Here is an 18516-nt window from a genome sequence, read left to right as displayed (position 1 = left end):
CCCTCCTCCAGCCCGGCCCGCAGCCCCCGGCCTGCGGCCCCCACCTCCTCGGCCGGGCAGGAAGTGACAGGCCCGGAGCGAGCCCCGGAGGCCTGGCTGAGCCGCTGCCGGGCCCGCACCCGGTGCGGCGGGAGGGGCGGGGAGCCGCGGCCGCGCCGGGCGCCTCCCACCCCGCCCTCGGCGCCCCCGCCCCTCCAGGAAGGGGAGGAGGCGAGGGGAGCCCGCCGCGGAGGCCGAGCGAGCCCCCAGCCCAGCCTGGCGACTGGGGACCCCGGCACATGAGGTGGACGCTCCCGGGGAGGACTTGGGTGCAGAGCCAGGCGAGAAGGTAACCGGGCGACCGAGGGCCGGGGAGGGGCAGGACCTTTGGGGGCTTGGCTGCGCGGGGATGTTTCCTCAGCCACCTCCATCTGTGTAACGCCCCAGGTACCTCCCCCAGTTGCTTTCCCTGCCTACCTCTGGCGCTGAGCTCTGCGGTCCTTCGGCTCTGCCTGTCCGAGTCTTCTGGCTATTCATTCTGCTGCGCTTCATGCTGTCTGTCCGTCACCCTAGCTGCCTCTGACTGCTCATTTTCTTATTCATTTTTCCTTCTCTGACTTTGGTCCTTCCAGCCGAGCATGCTGTCTCGTTATCTCCCTGCTTTCGTGGTCCACTGGGTTCTTCAACCTCCAGTTCCTTGACTTCTGCCTGTCTCCCTGCTATCTGTATGCACATGTCCCTGCTCACTTGGGTCAGTTCACTCTGGGCGCACCGCTGGATCCACCCTCTTCCCCCGGTGTATTTAATTTCTCTTTGAAACATCATTTTCATCAAGGTTCTATATAGAACCAGGACCCCTGGGTGTCTACTCTCCCTGTTCTCTTGATTATTACCGTGTCTTTGGCACAGTCTTCCCTGAACCACCCCCTTCTCCCGTCCCCTTTCCTATATCCCATCCTTTCTACATGATAAGAGTTTCGTGCTTAGGGATACTGACTTTCTCCAACTCTCGACCCAATACTAAGTCCACCTCAATGTCCCTTTCTAGCTCCCTTCCGTAGGTCTGTGCGCCTAGCCAACCCCATGTGTACCCCACATGCGACCTTTTAGGATGACCGTGGCTTAGCTACTTTGGGGACATCTGTGGATCAGCTTCTCACTCTCTTCCAGTTTAATTTTGAAAATTTTGATTCCTGGTGCTGCCCAAACTGCTTGTCTCCGTTTTTTGTATTTAATCTTGTGGTCGTAATGTTGATCACAAATGAATACATTTATGTGCCTGGGATCCAGGAATCCTGGTTTTGGTGGCAATTTCCCTCGATTTTATTGAGACTTTTAAGTTGGTCCCTTTACATTTTTATTTCTAGTTCACAATCAAAATAAAATTGTTAATAAGAATTCAGTTTTGGGGAGACGAGGGGTCATACAGTTTGTGAGTATTTTCACATGTGAATGTAGGAATTATGGTCTCTATACCTAGCAAAGGGGTCTCATGTCTCTGAGTCCAGTGAACTAAATCCAGTAATCTATAAAACTGTGCCGTGCTGCCTCTAATCCTTACCCACTTTTTTTCTTCACATGCTGATAATGAGGATTCATGGGTCTGTATCTGTTTAGTGCTTTGATATTTTGGCAAAAGATGTGGGGAGAAGGTAGACTAGTTGAAGCTGATATGAATTTTCCTATGTACTTTTTGGGTTATATACATGTTTGCAGTGACATTTGGTAGTCCTAAGTGAAACTAAGGATTTGGGGGTGGGATAATGGTGTGATCGGATGATACTGGGAATGAGATAATAAGAAATATCCTCAGCTTTATTGCCAAGGCCAAGCAGTTTGATTTTATTTACTTTGCTTGTTTGTTTGTTTTGGATGCAATCCCTGTGACCAATCCATTCACCCTAATAAAACTGTTGACAACACTTAGCAGAAATTCTGGTTTGATGTTTATATTCCTAAGCCAAATAATATTTTGGTGACCTGATATTTCTAGTGGCCCAGTGCCTCAGAAGTAGAGAAAGTAGTGTGGAGCTTAACAAAAGAGAAAAACAGAAAGAATGAGTAAAAACCTTATTGTCATTTAGTGCTGCTTTGGAAGAATATTTATTCTTATCTCCTCTTTGCTTGGTTCTTAGCAATGTTTTCATATGTGTCTTTTTGCAAATTTAAGTGTAGTCCCCAGTGGGTAAATTCTGACGTGCTGGTAGACTACAAAGTTGCATCTTACTTTCTTGAAGATTTTCATTGTGTGTATTTCTTTGTTGCATACCCCGGAGTCATTTCTTAAAATGATATATTACATTCAGTATGAAGGCTTCTTTGCAGTGAGGAAACAGGTATAAGGAGGAAAAGCGACATGCCTGAGGTGTTATTAGTAGCCGGAGCTGGAACCAGGCAGCTATTTGGGCTATGTGGGCTGTAGGTGAGCTCTTCTGCCTCCTAGTATTATGACCTTCCATGACTGTATCTTAAGGTCCTCCTCCATAAAATGAGGATAACGAGTACTCACTCTCATAGTGAATGACACTGCCTTAATCACAGTTTGGTTTGAAGAAGCATGTATTAGTCTAAAGACTTAATACTTATTAGGGCAACTTCTTTAATCTCAGAAAACCTTATTTCTTAAATTGTAAAATAAGGATAACAGTGTTTACAGCACTACTGTGAGAGAGAGAGTATAGGTGAAGTGCCTAACCCAGTGAAAGGAGGCAACTAGTGGCTCCCCAGTATATGGTGACTCATTTGGATGATAACGCGATGCAGATGGAGACGAAAACCAGATAGCCAAAAATTTTAAGTGAGAAGATTTTAAACTGTTAAAAAATGTTATGGGAATGTAAGGTAGCTTTGATATTGTAAGGTGCCATCTCACCTGGCCATTTTACTTAGTGACAGCCATGAGGGAATATGTAAAGGTTGTTTCTTTTGAGACTGCATAGCTTCAAAAGATGGTAATATTGGGAAGACATGGTTGCAAGAGTGTACTGAAGATTTGGGAGTTTTAAGATGAGAAATCATGGCTTATGGAAGAGGAGGAGGATTCTCAGATACTAGGGATTTCCTGTGTTCTTGAATAATAACATGAGATAACAGCTTGGGATCAAGATACAAGTTTTAACCTTTTACTGCTTCCATCTAGGTCTTGAATCAGAGCACCAGCCTTGGGGACCCTGGACCGCTATCATGGAGACTGAGAGCGAGCAGAACTCCAACTCCACCAATGGGAGTTCCAGCTCAGGGGGCAGCTCTCGGCCCCAGATAGCTCAAATGTCACTATATGAACGACAAGCAGTGCAGGTGAGGCTCAGCTCTGAGGGGCCATGGTCTGTGAATCTTGGCTTGTGGTAGGCAGTGATGCTGGAAAATAATTGTGCTCAGTTCTTTTTCAACAAATTGGGGAGAGCTGGGTTAAATGATGACTAAGCTGTCTTCCAGCTCTGAGAATCTTAGGAGTTTACAAAGGTTTGGGCAAGCAAACGGTGAAATCCAGTCTTTCAAATAAGGATTTAAAAAACAACATTCAGGCCGGGCGCGGTGGCTCAAGCCTGTAATCCCAGCACTTTGGGAGGCCGAGATGGGCGAATCACGAGGTCAGGAGTTCGAGACCATCCTGGCTAACACGGTGAAACCCCATCTCTACTAAAAAATACAAAAAGCTAGCCGGGCGAGGTGGCTGGCGCCTGTAGTCCCAGCTACTTGGGAGGCTGAGGCAGGAGAATGGCGTAAACCCGGGAGGCGGAGCTTGCAGTGAGCTGAGATCCGGCCACTGCACTCCAGCCTGGGTGACAGAGCGAGACTCCGTCTCAAAAAAAAAAAAAAAACAACATTCAGTCCATCTAGCTAGATTCTAACTAACCCTTTCTCATCCTGGATTGCCAGGTTTTTAATCTTTGGCCATTCTTGTAAATCCCCTTGAGTAATAGAAGTATCATGGAGCTCTTTAGAGATTTATTTTTAAACAAACAGCAAATTCCATGTTTGTATTAATTCTGTTAGGGAATGAGGTCTTTTAGTAAATATTTTGGTTACTAGAATAACTATGCATATCATAAAAATAGTTCCAATTATTAAAGAATAAGAATTCAGTAAACTCCAGTTAGCACTAAAACCAAACTACTGTTCATTTTATAAATCTGTATTAGCATATTGTAAATATGTAAAAATGCCAATTGGTTGAATTCGTTGAAAATTTTACCTGATGAAATCTTTTAGAAGCCACTATTTATTTTTTCATTATTTCCAACCCATTAGGGCTCTGTAACTTTTACTGTCTATCTAAAATATACTTTTACAATTTCTCCTTTTCTTTCTTTTTTTTTTTTGAGACAAGGTCTAGCTCTATTGCCCAAGTTGGAGTGCAGTGGTGCGATCAGGGCTCACTGCAGCCTCAGACTCCCAGTTCTCTCATCTTATCCTCCTGACTAGCTGGGACTATAGGCACATGCCACCATGCCCAGCTTTTTTTCTTATTTTCTTTACATTAATCGGCATCTTGTTTATTTTCACCCTATCTAGTCTTTGCTATGGCATGTATTTCCAGCTCCCAATTGGAGAAATAAGTTTGTGTAAATTGCACTGCTTTGCTTTTCTTACATTCTATGGAGAATAAACCATAGAATGACAGTCATGTGTCACTTAATGACAGGAATATGTTCTGAGAAATGTATCGTTAGGCAATTTTGTAACTGTGTGACTGTCATAGAGTGCACGTACACAAACCCAGATTATATAGCCTACTATACACCTAGGTTATATAGTATAGCCTATTGCTAGGTTATATAGTATAGCTCTTGTATACGTGGTCTGCCATTGACCAAATGGTGGTTATGTGGTGCATGACTGTGATTGTTTCTTCCGGTTTTTAAAGGACTATATAGACTTACTGAGGCAGAGGCAGAAGGATTTTTTTTTTTTTTTGAGATGGAGTTTTGCTCTTGTTGCCCAGGCCGGAGTGCAATGGCGCGATCTCAGCTCATTGCAACCTCCGCTTCCCAGGTTCAAGCGATTCTTCTGCCTCAGCCTCCCTAGTTGTTGGGATTACAGGCGCCCGCCAGCCACCATGCTCAGCTAATTTTTTGTATTTTTAGTAGAGGCGGAGTTTTCACCATGTTGACCAGGCTGGTCTTGAAACTCTTGACCTCAGGTGATCCACCCTCCTAGGCCTCCCAAAGTGCTGGGATTACAGACATGAGCCACTGCGCCTGGCTCAGAAGGATCTCTTGAGGCCAGGAGTTCAAGACCAGCCTGGGTAACACAGCAAGACCCCATCTCTAAAAATAAAAAAAATTAACTAGACATGGCGGTGCATACCTGTAGTCCTAGCTACTTGGGAGTCTGAGGCAGTCAGGAGGATTGTTTGAACTAGGAGTTTGAGGTTACAGTAAACTGTGATCACGCCACTGCGCTCCATCCTGGGCGATAGAGCAAGTTGGCCTTGCTCTAAAAAATGAAGGAAAAGGCTGGGCGTGGTGGCTCAGGCCTGTAATCCCAGCACTTTGGGAGGCTGAGGCAGGCGGATCACTTGAGGTCAGGAGTTCGAGACCAGCTTGACCCCACATGGATAAACTCTGTGTCTACTAAAAATACAAAATAAACTGGGCACGGTGGCGCATGCCTGTAATCCCAGCTCCTTGGGAGGCTGAGGCAGGAGAATCGCTTGAACCCGGGAGGCAGAGGTTGCGGTGGTTGCGGTGGATTGCGCCGTTGCACTCCAGCCCTGGGCAACCAGCGAAACTGTCTCAAAAAAAAAAAGGGAAAATAGCTGTTGAAGATTTAGCCCAAACTCCCATCTCCTCTGGTTTCTGTCCTTCCCATGGCCACACAAATATAGTGATTTACATAGAATAGGAGCTAGGAGTCCATTCTAAATGTTTTATCCTCTGTCTTTTCCTAGGCTCTGCAGGCACTGCAGCGGCAGCCCAATGCAGCTCAGTATTTCCACCAGTTCATGCTCCAGCAGCAACTCAGTAATGCCCAGCTGCATAGCCTGGCTGCTGTCCAGCAGGTGAGAGGTCAGCAGCCAGCTGGCCTGAGAGGGAGGGGACAGGCACTACAGGTGGGTAGGGGAGATTTTTTGGGCATATTGCATCCTATACTAAGCCAGGCTGCAGGCAGCCTCTTCTGCCTCCTGTCTGCTGTGGAGGATGGATGCATCTTAGCTTCTGGGGTTGCAGTAAGAACTATAAAATCACTTTTTAGGTATAGAGTGGCTATGTTCTAGACCTGCGCTGTCTATAATCTAGACCTATACTGTCTAATATCGTAGTCACTAGCCACATATTGCTATTGAGTGCTTGAAATGTGGCCAGTCTAAATGGAGATGTCCTATAAGATCTTACAGTTAGACCACTTAGTATAAAAAAGGTAAAATATCAGTAATTAAAAAATATTAATTGCGTGTGAAGTGATATTTTATATTGGGCTAAATAAAATAAATTATGAAAGTTAACTTTTCCTGTTTTACTTTTTAAAAATTTGCATAGTAGAAAATTATATATGTGGTTCACATTGTATTTATATGGGATACCTCTGGACTAGACTTGCATTGACTCATGATATGACCTGACCAAAAGATCTTTTTCCGGCTGGGCATGGTGGCTCACACCTGTAATCCCAGCACTCTGGGAGGCTGAGGCAGGTGGATCACTTGCGGTCAAGAGTTCAAGACCAGCCTGGCCAATACGGTAAAACCCCCTCTACTAAAAATACAAAAATTAGCTGGGTGTGGTGGTGTGCGCCTGTAATCCTAGCTACTCTGGAGGCTGAGGCAGGAGAATCACTTGAACCTGGCAGGCGGAGGTTGCAGTGAGCCGAGATCATGCCACTGTACTCCAGCCTGGGGGAAAGAGCGAGACTCCTCAAAAAAAAAACAAAAAAAAAAAAACAAAACACATCTTTTTCCACCTAAAAGAGAGTGGGAACTGGAGGGCAAGTTGCCTCTCTGCCCCAGGAGTGTTATGTGGTACTAATTGGTTAGCATATGTGGTAATATGAGGATTATCAGGCTAGTGAATATACTTTTCTTTACCCTAAAGTGGAATCTCCCTGTTTATAACGTGAAATCTCTATGTTTTGTGCTTGTGATTTATTACTAGAAGACTGAGAGCTTTTTCCTTCACTGTCTTTGCTACTTCTTGTTTCCCTTCCCCTTTAACAGGCCACAATTGCTGCCAGTCGGCAGGCCAGCTCCCCAAACACCAGCACTACACAGCAGCAGACTACCACCACCCAGGCCTCGGTGAGTACTGCCTCTCGCACTGAGAGGTGTCTCTACCTGGGTCTTTGTCCCTGTGTTAAATTACTTTGTGCCGCTGATCTGAGAGTGTGTATTGAGCCGTCAGTGGATAGTTACTGCTCTTAAGTAGAGAATAGTAGTACAGGGGAAAGTAAGCAACATTAATCTATATTGGAGTCTCTAAAGAGGAAGTCTAAGGAAGAAAGAAAAGAAAATTCTGGGGAAGAAGAGGAAATAACAAAAGAAAGGGACTAATCCCTGAACTCTTCAATGAGAAGTAAAATCTGTTCTGTTTCAATCTTTTGTCTTCTCAAATGTTAACACTAGTGGTTCGAGACTTTTGGTTTTTTTTCACTTCGGTAATACCCTAAAGTAACCAGGATGACAGTTTTGGATAGGAAGACATTATTCTTTTTTTTTTTTTTTTTTGAGACGGAGTCTTGCTCTGCCGCCCAGGCTAGAGTGCAGTGGCCGGCTCTCAGCTCACTGCAAGCTTCGCCTCCCGGGTTCACGCCATTCTCCTGTCTCAGCCTCCCGAGTAGCTGGGACTACAGGCGCCCGCCTTGTCACCCGGCTAGTTTTTTGTATTTTTTAGTAGAGACGGGGTTTCACCGTATTAGCCAGGATGGTCTCGATCTCCTGTCCTGACCTCGTGATCCGCCCGTCTCGGCCTCCCAAAGTGCTGGGATTACAGGCTTGAGCCACCGCGCCCGGCCCCAGGAAGACATTATTCTTTTCCCCCGGCTCCATGAAAGTGAAATATTCTGTTCTTGACTGTGTGACTCTGATTTTGTCAGTCATGTACATTTCCTTTTAATTCTCCCAAATCCTTAGTCCTGGTTCCTTTCTATACCACACAGATCAATCTGGCCACCACATCGGCCGCCCAGCTCATCAGCCGATCCCAGAGTGTGAGCTCTCCCAGTGCTACCACCTTGACCCAATCTGTGCTACTGGGGAACACCACCTCCCCACCCCTCAACCAGTCGCAGGCCCAGATGTATCTACGGGTAAGCCACAGATGCAGCCACCATTGCCCCAGGGGCATGATTGTCTGGCCCTGGCTAATACTTGAGTGAAAGCCGTTTTTTTTTTTTTGGAGACAGAATCTCACTGTGTCCCCTAGGCTGGAGTACAGTGGCACAATCTCGGCTCACTGCAGCCTCTGCCTCCCGAGTTCCAGTGATTCTTCTGCCTCAGCCTCCCAGGTAGCTGGGATTACAGGCACCTGCCACTACACCTGGCTAATTTTTGTATTTTTAGTAGACACGGGGTTTCACCATATTGGCCAGGCTGGTCTGGAACTCCTGACCTCAGGTGATCCGCCTGCCTTGGCCTCCCAAAGTGCTAGGATTACAGGCGTGAGCCACTGCGCCCAGCCAAAAGCCATTTTTTAAAACCATGGTTACCCTGATGTCTTGAGAGAAGCTGGGACCTACTTCCCATACTTTACTTAACCTAGAAGTGATGCTCTCTGTGTTCACAGGTAGCCTGTAGATTAAAGTAAGATATTATGCAAGAAAATACAGGCTTAACATTTGACTAAATTAGTGTTAGATAGAGTCGACCTTTAAACCTTTGGCACAAGTGTACAAATTCTGTGTTACCGCTCAACCTACTGAGTGATATATGTAAGTACTTGTTCTAAAATCCTAATTTTCTCTATTTCTTCGACGTCTGACTCTTTGACATCAATCTGTAGTTTTCTGTGCATTCTAGGTTTTCTTCTGGATGGTTCATCACATGTGGAGAGTATGAGGCTCCTGGGTTGGTGTGGAACAGACAGGGCTCAGCTGTTTAATATCTTCTGTTTATTTTGTCTTGTGGTCCTTCCTTTCCATCTCTTCTGTCTCTTCTTTCCCTCTTGTCCTCTTTGCTCTTCGTCTTCCTCTCCTTGCCAGCCACAGCTGGGAAACCTATTGCAGGTAAACCGAACCCTGGGTCGGAATGTGCCTCTAGCTTCCCAACTCATCCTGATGCCTAATGGGGCAGTGGCTGCAGTCCAGCAGGAGGTACCATCTGCTCAGTCTCCTGGAGTTCATGCAGATGCAGATCAGGTTAGTGGGGATGACTTTACCTATCGGTGGGCACTGGGTAGGATGAAGGGAATGACCATGGACCTGGGTCCACCCTTCTGCTTCATTACACTTTTTAGAATTCTTACTTTTTGTGTTTTGTTTTTCCTTCCCTTAATCACCATAGAACTTGAATCCCGTATAACCTTTGAGTTAATTTGAGTTAGAAAAACAAGGAGATTTGCCTGAAAATAGTCTTGTGGATTTGGGAAATCTTATTTTCAAGATAGGGTAAATTTCCTCACCATCCTTCAAGTCTCCTGTGGGTCTGTTTTATTCGGAGAGTCTTAATTTCTCTCAGTACTGTCAGAAGAGAAGAGATTGCTGAGAGAATTCTTCTGTTAGATCTAAAGCTGACCTGGCTGAGGAATGACCTTACTGAGGGAATGTTTGGTTGCTTCTGTTTGTAAGTTACTCTGATTCTCAACTTTCACTCTCCTCTTCCTGTTCACTGTTTTTCCCAGTAAAGGTCTTCTTCACCGTTACTTCCTGTGACTTATTCCCAAAATACATGTATTTTTGAGCCTGAAATTTTAGCTTCTTATGGATGGGACACAACCTAGGATCTTAGGATAATTAGTACATCCTTATAGTTTATCAGTAAGCTGGTAAATGTTGAGTTCTTCCTATGTGTACTTCTGGCCCTCCCTGTTTGTGGGTTCCATACCTGCAGGTTCTGCATCTTTGGCTTCCACATCCACAGATACAACCAACTGCAGATTGAAAATATTTGGGAAAAAAAACAATTAAAAATAGCAATACAAGAATAAAAAAATACAAAAATACAGCATAGTGTAACTATTTACATAGTACTTACATTGTATTAGGTATTATAATTAATCAAGAGGTGATTTAAAGTATACAGGAAGATGTGCTATGTGCACAGATGATATGCAAACACTGCTCTGTTTTATAAAAGGGAATTGAATGTCTGCAGATTTTGATGTCCATGAGCCTGGAACTAATCCCCTGTGGGTACCAAGGAGCAATTGTATTAGAAATTTTGCAGGATTGAAAAAGAAATGTGAGTCAGGTTTTCAAAGAGCTTAGATAATGAAAGTGCTAAACTAGGCTGGGCGTGGTAGCTCACTCTTGTAATCTCAGCACTTTGGGAGGCTGAGGAGGGTGGATCACCTGAGTTCAGGAGTTCAAGACCAGCCTGACCAATATGGTGAAACCCCGTCTCTACTGAAAATACAAAAATTAGCCGGGCTTGGTGGTGGTGTGCCTGTAGTTCCAGCTACTTGGGAGGTTGACACAGGAGAATTACTTGAACTCGGGAGGCAGAGGCTGCAGTGAGCCAAGATCGCGCCACTGCACTCAAGCCTGGGCGACAGAATAAGACTCCATCTCAAAAAAAAAAAAAAGTGCTAAACTAAATGGTGCTAACTTTGAGTGACACATGAGTTTGGAAAAGAATTGGTTACATTACTTTGCAATGCCTTATTGGGATACTTGAGCAGAGTCTTGAAGGGTGAGTGGATTTGATTTGGAGTGAGAAGAAAACTGGAGAGAGAACAGCAAGCGTTAAGAGCATAGTCATGTATTTAAATATGAGTATGTGTGGTGGGCGTTGGAATGAGGGGATAAATAAAATAGAATCAACAGGCCTGATGATAAAAGAGGTCATTGCTAGGGTGGAGCATAAAAGCCAAGTAAAGGAGGTTGTAGTTAACTTCATAGGTCACAGGGATCATTGCAGAATAACAGGATGAGGAAAGTATTTAGGAAGAACTGTAGGGAGAATAACTGTTCTAATACCGTTCTAATAGTTCCTGGAGAAGAGAAGTTAGGGAACCTGCTAAGAAACTCTTGGGGTCATCTAGCTGTAAGGCAAGCCTTTGTTTTAGACTTGGTGATAGCAGTGGGAGCCAAGAATGAGGTTGGTTCCATTTCCTTATCCAGTTCTTTGATTTATCCAATCATTCATTCATCAGATATTTGAGTGTCAATATGTGGAGGAACAGAGGGCAGTAGTTAAAAATACGTATCCGATGGGTCAGATTCCAGCTGCACTACTTACTGTGTGACCCTGTGCAAATCATCTGACATCTTTCTGTTATCGTTTTTTTCGTCTGTAAAATATATATTGTAATATGCCTACCTCAGGATGTGTTGTGAGAACTAAATGAGTTGCTGTGTTTAACTGCTTGAAAAGTGCCTGAATGTAGTGAGTGTTTAGGAATAACTGCTATTACTAATGTATCAAACATTCCGTAACCTTGGGTGCCCAAGAAAGTCATAATCACTTCTTTTGTGGAGCTCATAGACCATTGAAACACCAGACATTAAACTAATAGTCACCTGAATGGGGAAATAATTGAGAAAGTACCGAGTGTTCTGAGAATTTACAAAGGGACTTAATTTAGCTTTGGCATGGGGTGTAGAAGTCAGGGAGGTGACATTTCACTTGGGGCGTGCAGAAGTTAGCCAGATAAGGATGTGAAAGGAGAGTGTTGGAGGCAGGAGAACAGTGTGTCCAAAGGCCCTGAGGAGGGCAGGAACTTGATTTGTTTGAGGAATGGACAATCTTGTATTCTTGGAGTTTGGCAAAGTGGGGCTAGATGGGTAGGAGGAACCTTATCTTGCAGGGCCTTGGGGGCTGTGTTTAGGATTTTGGGCTTTTTATAAAAAGCAATTGGGAGCTGTAGGAGGATTTTAAATATGGAAGTGTCATGGAGAGATTTGAATGTATTTTTGTTTTGTTTTGCATTTTAAATACCATGTTGATCTCCTCTTTGGAGACTAAACAGATATGTTGTGAGTGTGACTGTCGGGAGAATAACTGTTCTAACGGTTTAAGGGAAGGATGATGTTTGTATTGGGGGTAGCAGTGGAGATGGACAGAAACGCATAGATTTGAGGATAACTTGGAAGAATCATTGAAGAGGGTAAATGAATTTAAGAGATGGGGGAATTAAGGGAGATGCCAGATATGAGATCTGATATAGCAGTGGGTGGCCGGTGGTGCTGTTTATGAGACAACGAATGTAGAAGTGTATTTAGAGTGAAGTTCAGTTTTGGACATACAGGCTTAGAAGTGCTTGTGAGCCATCCATGAGGAGACACTGAGACTGCAGTTTTATTATGTGGTTCTTGAGCTCAGAGAAGAGGTCTGGGTTGGAGATAAACATTTGAGAGTAGTTGGCATATAGATGATAATTGAAGTCCCCCATCTACTAAATTAGTTCACCCTCCTCAGTGTTTAAAATTGCCTGGGGAGCCCGGGCGCAGTGGCTCACGCCTATAATCCCAGCACTTTGGGAGGCTGAGGCGGGTGAATCACCTGAGATCAGGAGTTTGAGACCAACTTCGGCAACATAGTCAAACTCCGTCTTTACTAAACATACAAAAAAAATTAGCTGGGCATGGTGGTGTGTGCCCATAACCCCAGTTACTGGGAGGCTGAAGCAGGGGAATCACTTGAATTTGGGAGTTGGAGGTTGCAGTGAGCCAAGACCGTGCCACTGCACCCAGCCTGGTTAACAGAGGAAGCTCCATCTTAAAAAAAAGGCCCGGTGCTGTGGCTCATGCCTGTAATCCCAGCACTTTGGGAGGCTGAGGCGGGTGGATCACCCGAGGTCAGGAGTTTGAGACCATCCAACCTGATCAACATGGTGAAACCCTGTCTCTACTAAAAATACAAACATTAGCTGGGTGTGGTGGTGCACCCCTGTAATCCCAGCTACTTGGGAGGCTGAGGCAGGAGAATCACTTGAACCTGGGAGGCGGAGGTTGCAGTGAGCCGAGATCATGCCATTGTACTCCAGCCTGGGCAACAAGGGCGAAACTCAATCTTAAAAAAAAAATGTTTGGGGAGATGGTACAGATTGAGGAGAAGAACGTTTAATATGGGGCCCTGAGGTAGGATGAAGCCCCACTTTGGAAAAGCAGTTCAAGATCGATAGAGGGTAATGGGCCAGCAGAGGGGAATGGGAAAGAGCAGCAGATAGGAAAATCTGGACTGTAGTGTGTCATGAAGGCAAAGGAACGAAGTGTTATAAGATGTGTGTGTGTGCCTGCGTGTGTGCATGCGTGCGTGCATGGGCGGGGGGGTTTTATTAATAGGGAGGGAGAGTTGTTTCAGTTGAGTTTGGGGGGGCGGTGAATCCAAAGTAGTATGATGAGTTTGAGGGGTATGAATGGCTGGTGGGAATGAATACAGTGACTGTAAACAGCTATTAAGAGTTTATCAGCACCAGGAAAGGAAGGTGGAACCGGGGAGGGGAATGTGCATTTCATACATGGTGATGAGGGAGCCAGTGGAGAAGGAGAAGTGAAAGAGGAGGCAGTGGATATTATATGCTTCTTGAGATGGCAGGAGGAGATGGGATGTAGAGCGCAGAGAAGGATTGATTGCCTTTTGATAGGGAGGAGAGAAGGGAGAGAAGGGGGAAGTGATGAAGTAATGCTCATATATATAATGGTTTTTGTTTTCTTTGAAGAGGTGAAGAGTAGGAGGAGAAACAGAAGGTAGCCTGAGGTATAGGGAGAGAGTGGGAAAGTTTGAAATAGCCATTATGGAAATGAAGCTGATTGGAAAAACTATATATTAATGATTACCAGATAATATTATATACTAAAGCACCCAATCCTGATGATTCTTGTTAATATCTCTCAAAAGTCATCAACTCTTCTCTACTGCTTCTGCTCCTGCCTGAATTCAGGTTTTAATTATTTGAAACTGTTCTGTACTAGTTTTCTTTCTTTTTTTTTTTTTTTGGAGACAGAGTCTCTCTGCTGCTCAGGCTGGAGTGCTGTGGTGTGATCTCGGCTCACTGCAACTTCTGCCTCCTGAGTTCAAGCGATTCTTGTACCTCAGCTTCCTGAGTAGCTGGATTACAGGCTCGTGCCACTATGCCTGGCTAATGTTTTGTATTTTTAGTTAGAATATGGGGTTTCTCCACGTTGCTCCTGCTGGTCTCGAACTCCGGAGCTCAGGCAGTCTGCCCACCTTGGTCTCCCAGAGTGCTGGAATTACAGGCATGAGCCACGGCACCGGCATATTGTACTAGTTTTCTAAATGGTCTTCTTGACTTCAGTCTTACCTACTTGTAATTCTTTTCCGCATTACTATCAGGAAACTTTTACTAACTTCTTTTTTTAAAATAAGAAAATACATGTTGTTACTACTAAGTTTTTAATTGTGCTTCTGGTACACAGAATTTGCTAATATTATAAGCCTTGGGTCATGACACTCTCTGTTGGTCTTGTCATAACCTTTTAAAATTTATTTACTCAGTAACTTTTAATAATGTAATAAGCAGTGTGCAGTTCCATCTATTGCCTTCCCTTACCCATAGTAAGGAGCCTTCTGATTTCTAAGTCTGTTCTTCCCTGGGGTCCTTTTTTATATAGTTTTATTGCCTCTCTCTATATTTCTAAAATGCCCTTTTTATCATAGAAAATTTTAAACATATACAAAAATAGAAAAAGTATGAATTCCTATGTACTTACCATCCAGCTTCTACAATTATCAATACATGGCCAATGCATTCAGGCCCTTCTCCGCCTGTGGAGTATTTTGAAGCAAACCCCAGACACCATATATATTTTTTAATTGTATTGAAATGTCTAAGGTACTCATGCTGTATGTACACTTTTGGAGAGTGCTTTCTTAATAACATTGTCATGATCCATTTGTTTTGTTGGAGTCATTGTAGTTTATTAATTGTAGTTTCTACATACTGTTCTATTGTGTGAATATATTATAGTTTATTCATCTTCTCTTCTGTAGATGGCCCTTTGGGTTGATTCCAGGTTGTGGTTGCTATGAATAATGCCACCACGGACATTCCTATACATGCCTCCTGTGGTACATGGCAAGAGTTTCTCTTGTGGAATTCCTGGGTTAGAGGGTGTGTGAATGTTCAACTTTAGGATATGATAACAAATATTTTCTAAAATAGGAAGTGTATTGATTTATACTTCAATCAGAAATGTATAAATGTATAAATGAATGTTTATTTTGATTAATAACCTTTATTGGCTTCCTATAATCCGTTAAGCGGGCATCATTCTTTCCCTTTATCCATATTTTAAGAGTACTGACTATGTGCCAGAACTATGAAGGTGCTAGGAATATAACAATGAGTAAGACAGATAAACTTGCTGTTCCCAAACTAAAGTTCAGATTCCTTATTTCAACACACCAGGCCCTTAATGGCCAAGCACCTTCCTACCTCCTTATCCACAGCCTGCCTTCCTAGCTTCGTTTCTTTCCATTCCTTGTAATTCACCCCAAACATAATATTTATAATTTCCAAAAATACAGTCTTTTTAGAAATTATACGTATTTTTTATAATATTTAAAAATAATGTCTTTTTTTTTTTTTTTTCCATAGACAGGGTCTCACTCTGTTACCCAGGCTGGAGTGCAGTAGCATGATCTCAGCTCACTGCAATCTCTGCCTCCCAGGCTCAAGTGATCCTTTCACCTTGGCCTCCTGAGTAGCCAGGACTACAGGTGTTTGCCACCATACCTGGCTAATTTTCTGTATTTTTTGTAGAGGCAGTGTTGCCCAGGCTGTTCTCGAACTCCTCAAGCAATCTGTCCATCTTGGCCTCCCAAAGTGTTGGCATTACAGGCGTGAGTCACAGCGCCCGGTCTAAGTAATAATCCTTTTTTGGTTCTGGCCTTGCAAATGCTATTACCAATATCTTTAAGCCCTCACCTTCACCACTGCCTACTGAGTGTCAGATCAGCATCACGTGTTTTAGGAAGCCCTTTCTTGATCTCCCTAGTCTTAGTTGTTCTTCCTTCTTTGTACTCCTATGGTACTGAGTGCGTATCTGTACATCTTATATCATAAGTGATAATTTTCTTGTCTTCTCTAGTAGAAAGTAATCATTAAGAGCAGAGACTGTGTCTTTTCTCTGCATTTCCAGTCTCCAATGTAGTACCTGAAGCATAGTAGGTTTTTGGAAGGTGCTGAATGATTGAATGGCGAGGAAAGGGATAACTGAAGAGAGATTTTGAAGGAATAAATGACCACACTTGATGACACACTTGCTAGTGAGTGAAGGTGGCTGAAAAATCAGATATGGTTCCAGAGTTCCTCCCTAGGAGGTAGGAAGGCCTTAAAGTATATTGTAAAGGCAGAGATACGAGCTGAGGTATTCTGTGGAATATGACACAATAGCTATCCTGGCTGCTTTTGAATCTTTGACCTTAATGCCTCCAGTCCTCCTTTTCTCAATCTGTTTTTTCATGTCTTTCAGGTGCAGAACTTGGCAGTAAGGAATCAACAGGCCTCAGCTCAAGGACCTCAAATGCAAGGCTCCACTCAGAAGGCCATTCCTCCGGGAGCCACCCCTGTCTCTAGCCTCTCTCAGGCCTCTAGCCAGGCCCTAGCGGTGGCACAGGCTTCCTCTGGGGCCACAAGCCAGTCCCTCAACCTTAGTCAAGCTGGTGGAGGCAGTGGGAATAGCATCCCAGGGTCCATGGGTCCAGGTGGAGGTGGCCAGGCACATGGTGGTTTGGGCCAGTTGCCTTCCTCAGGAGTGGGTGGTGGGAGCTGTACCAGGAAGGGCACAGGAGTGGTGCAGCCCTTGCCTGCAGCCCAAACAGTGACTGTGAGCCAGGGCAGCCAGACAGAGGCAGAAAGTGCAGCAGCCAAGAAGGCAGAAGCAGATGGGAGCGGTCAGCAGAACGTGGGTATGAACCTGACACGGACAGCCACACCTGCGCCCAGCCAGACACTTATTAGCTCAGGTAAATTGTCACTCCTAATGTCATTATTCTCAGAATTAATGTGAAATTTTCCTTTTTTTGCCTTTTTTCCTTCGCCTTTTGGTTTTTTCCCGCTTCTGTTGGTCCTTGAATAGTGGAAAGAATGGGAATCATATCAGCCTTGAACATATTAGTTCAGGGTGGGAGGACAAGTGACAGACACAGATCTTATCTGTTTCTACCAGGCAGTAGTCAGCTTACAAGTTGCCCTGTCCGCTTTCTTAGGCTGTTAGTTCTTTAGTTTATCACTCTGTCTATTCATTCATCACATCTTACTGAATTGCTTGCTGTTTTCTAGGAATTACTGGGGATACATTTTTGAAAAGCAGATTCCTTGTCTTCATGTAACTTAGCATTTACTGTAAGGGATGACTTCTCTCCTCACTGTTTAATGTGGTTACTTGGTCCAGCGTAGAGCAGATACAGTACAAATGCCTTAGAGCACTTAAGACTAGTAGAGAGGTGGGGTGTGGTGGCTCACTCCTATAATCCCAACGCTTTGGAAGGTCCAGGCAGGTGGATCACTTGAGGTCAGAGTTTGAGACTAGCCTGGCCATCATGGTGAAACCCCGTCTCTACTAAAAATACAAAAATTAGCTGGGCATAGTGGTGTACGCCTGTAGTCCCAGCTACTCTGGAGGCTGAAGCAGGAGAATAGCTTGAACCCAGTCAGCAGAGGTTGCAGTGAGCTGGGATCGCACTACTGTGCTCCAGCCTAGGTGACAGGGCAAGACCGATAGTTTATACTTGCTTTCAGACTGCAGGTAAGATGTAGTTAGATGTGTGTATCTTATTTGGTCATGCTGATTTTTGCCTTTTTTGTTTCTAGCACCTTAGTTGTTGATATAGTTAGATAATTTACTCACACAAAAAATTAAGAGTTAGTTATTATTATACTTGATATTTACATACTCTAGCAGTTCTATTTCTAAAGTGCTTTATCACATGCTTTGATCTCTGGACAATCTGGTGCAATATGGAGAAGTAGAGTTTGTCAATCCCAGTTTACAGTGGAGGAAACTTAGTTAGGTCAGAGCTGACAGGTGCTGACTCGTAAGACTTAGATAGTGATCTAAGCTGATGGTTTGTAAAATCTAAGTCATTCATGGGAAGTGTTGGTATCTTTAACTCTGTGAGTATCTATTTTTTCAGTGAATATTAAGTGCTTCTGAAGTGTCAGGCCCTGGGCTGTGTATTAGGGATGTGAAAATAAATAAAACATGGATTCAGCCTTTTTTGAAACTCCAAGTCTAATGGAGGAGGGGCTAACCATTCTTCTTTGCTGAGTACAGAGTAAAAGAATACAATATTTAAGTATGGCAAAGATAAGAGACACAAGAAATTACTGAGGCTCTGAAATGATGGAGCAAGGGAGTTCTTTCTCTGAGATCTTTAAGACTAGTGGTAATGTCTGATTCAGTGGAAAGAGTATGGATGAAGTGATGTCCAAGTTTCATACTGACTAGATTTATTTTCACCGAATAATTCCAAAACTA

At 44.0% G+C, this 18516-nt stretch overlaps 1 protein-coding gene across 4 annotated transcripts in view; it reads left to right on the top strand.

Moving 5' to 3' along the window:
• The first annotated feature begins 9 nt into the window (after window positions 1–9).
• The window catches only part of PHC1 (polyhomeotic homolog 1), a 27490-nt gene continuing 8983 nt past the window's right edge, over window positions 10–18516 (top strand). The window contains exons 1-7 of one of the 4 annotated variants that reach the window (XM_030939755.1): window positions 10–328; window positions 3119–3276; window positions 5873–5983; window positions 7136–7216; window positions 8074–8223; window positions 9115–9270; window positions 16510–17002. In XM_030939755.1, the coding sequence (XP_030795615.1) occupies window positions 3163–3276; window positions 5873–5983; window positions 7136–7216; window positions 8074–8223; window positions 9115–9270; window positions 16510–17002 (1105 nt within the window). In that variant the 5' untranslated portion in view covers window positions 10–328; window positions 3119–3162. The remainder of the gene's footprint in view (window positions 329–3118; window positions 3277–5872; window positions 5984–7135; window positions 7217–8073; window positions 8224–9114; window positions 9271–16509; window positions 17003–18516) is intronic. The other 3 variants (XM_030939756.1, XM_030939757.1, XM_030939758.1) reach the window with 3 other exon arrangements.

The sequence above is a fragment of the Rhinopithecus roxellana genome, chromosome 10 (assembly GCF_007565055.1).
Source record: "Rhinopithecus roxellana isolate Shanxi Qingling chromosome 10, ASM756505v1, whole genome shotgun sequence".
Lineage (NCBI taxonomy): Eukaryota > Metazoa > Chordata > Mammalia > Primates > Cercopithecidae > Rhinopithecus > Rhinopithecus roxellana.
Note: the sequence above shows the minus strand (reverse complement) of the source record. Positions and strands in the feature narration are given on the sequence as shown.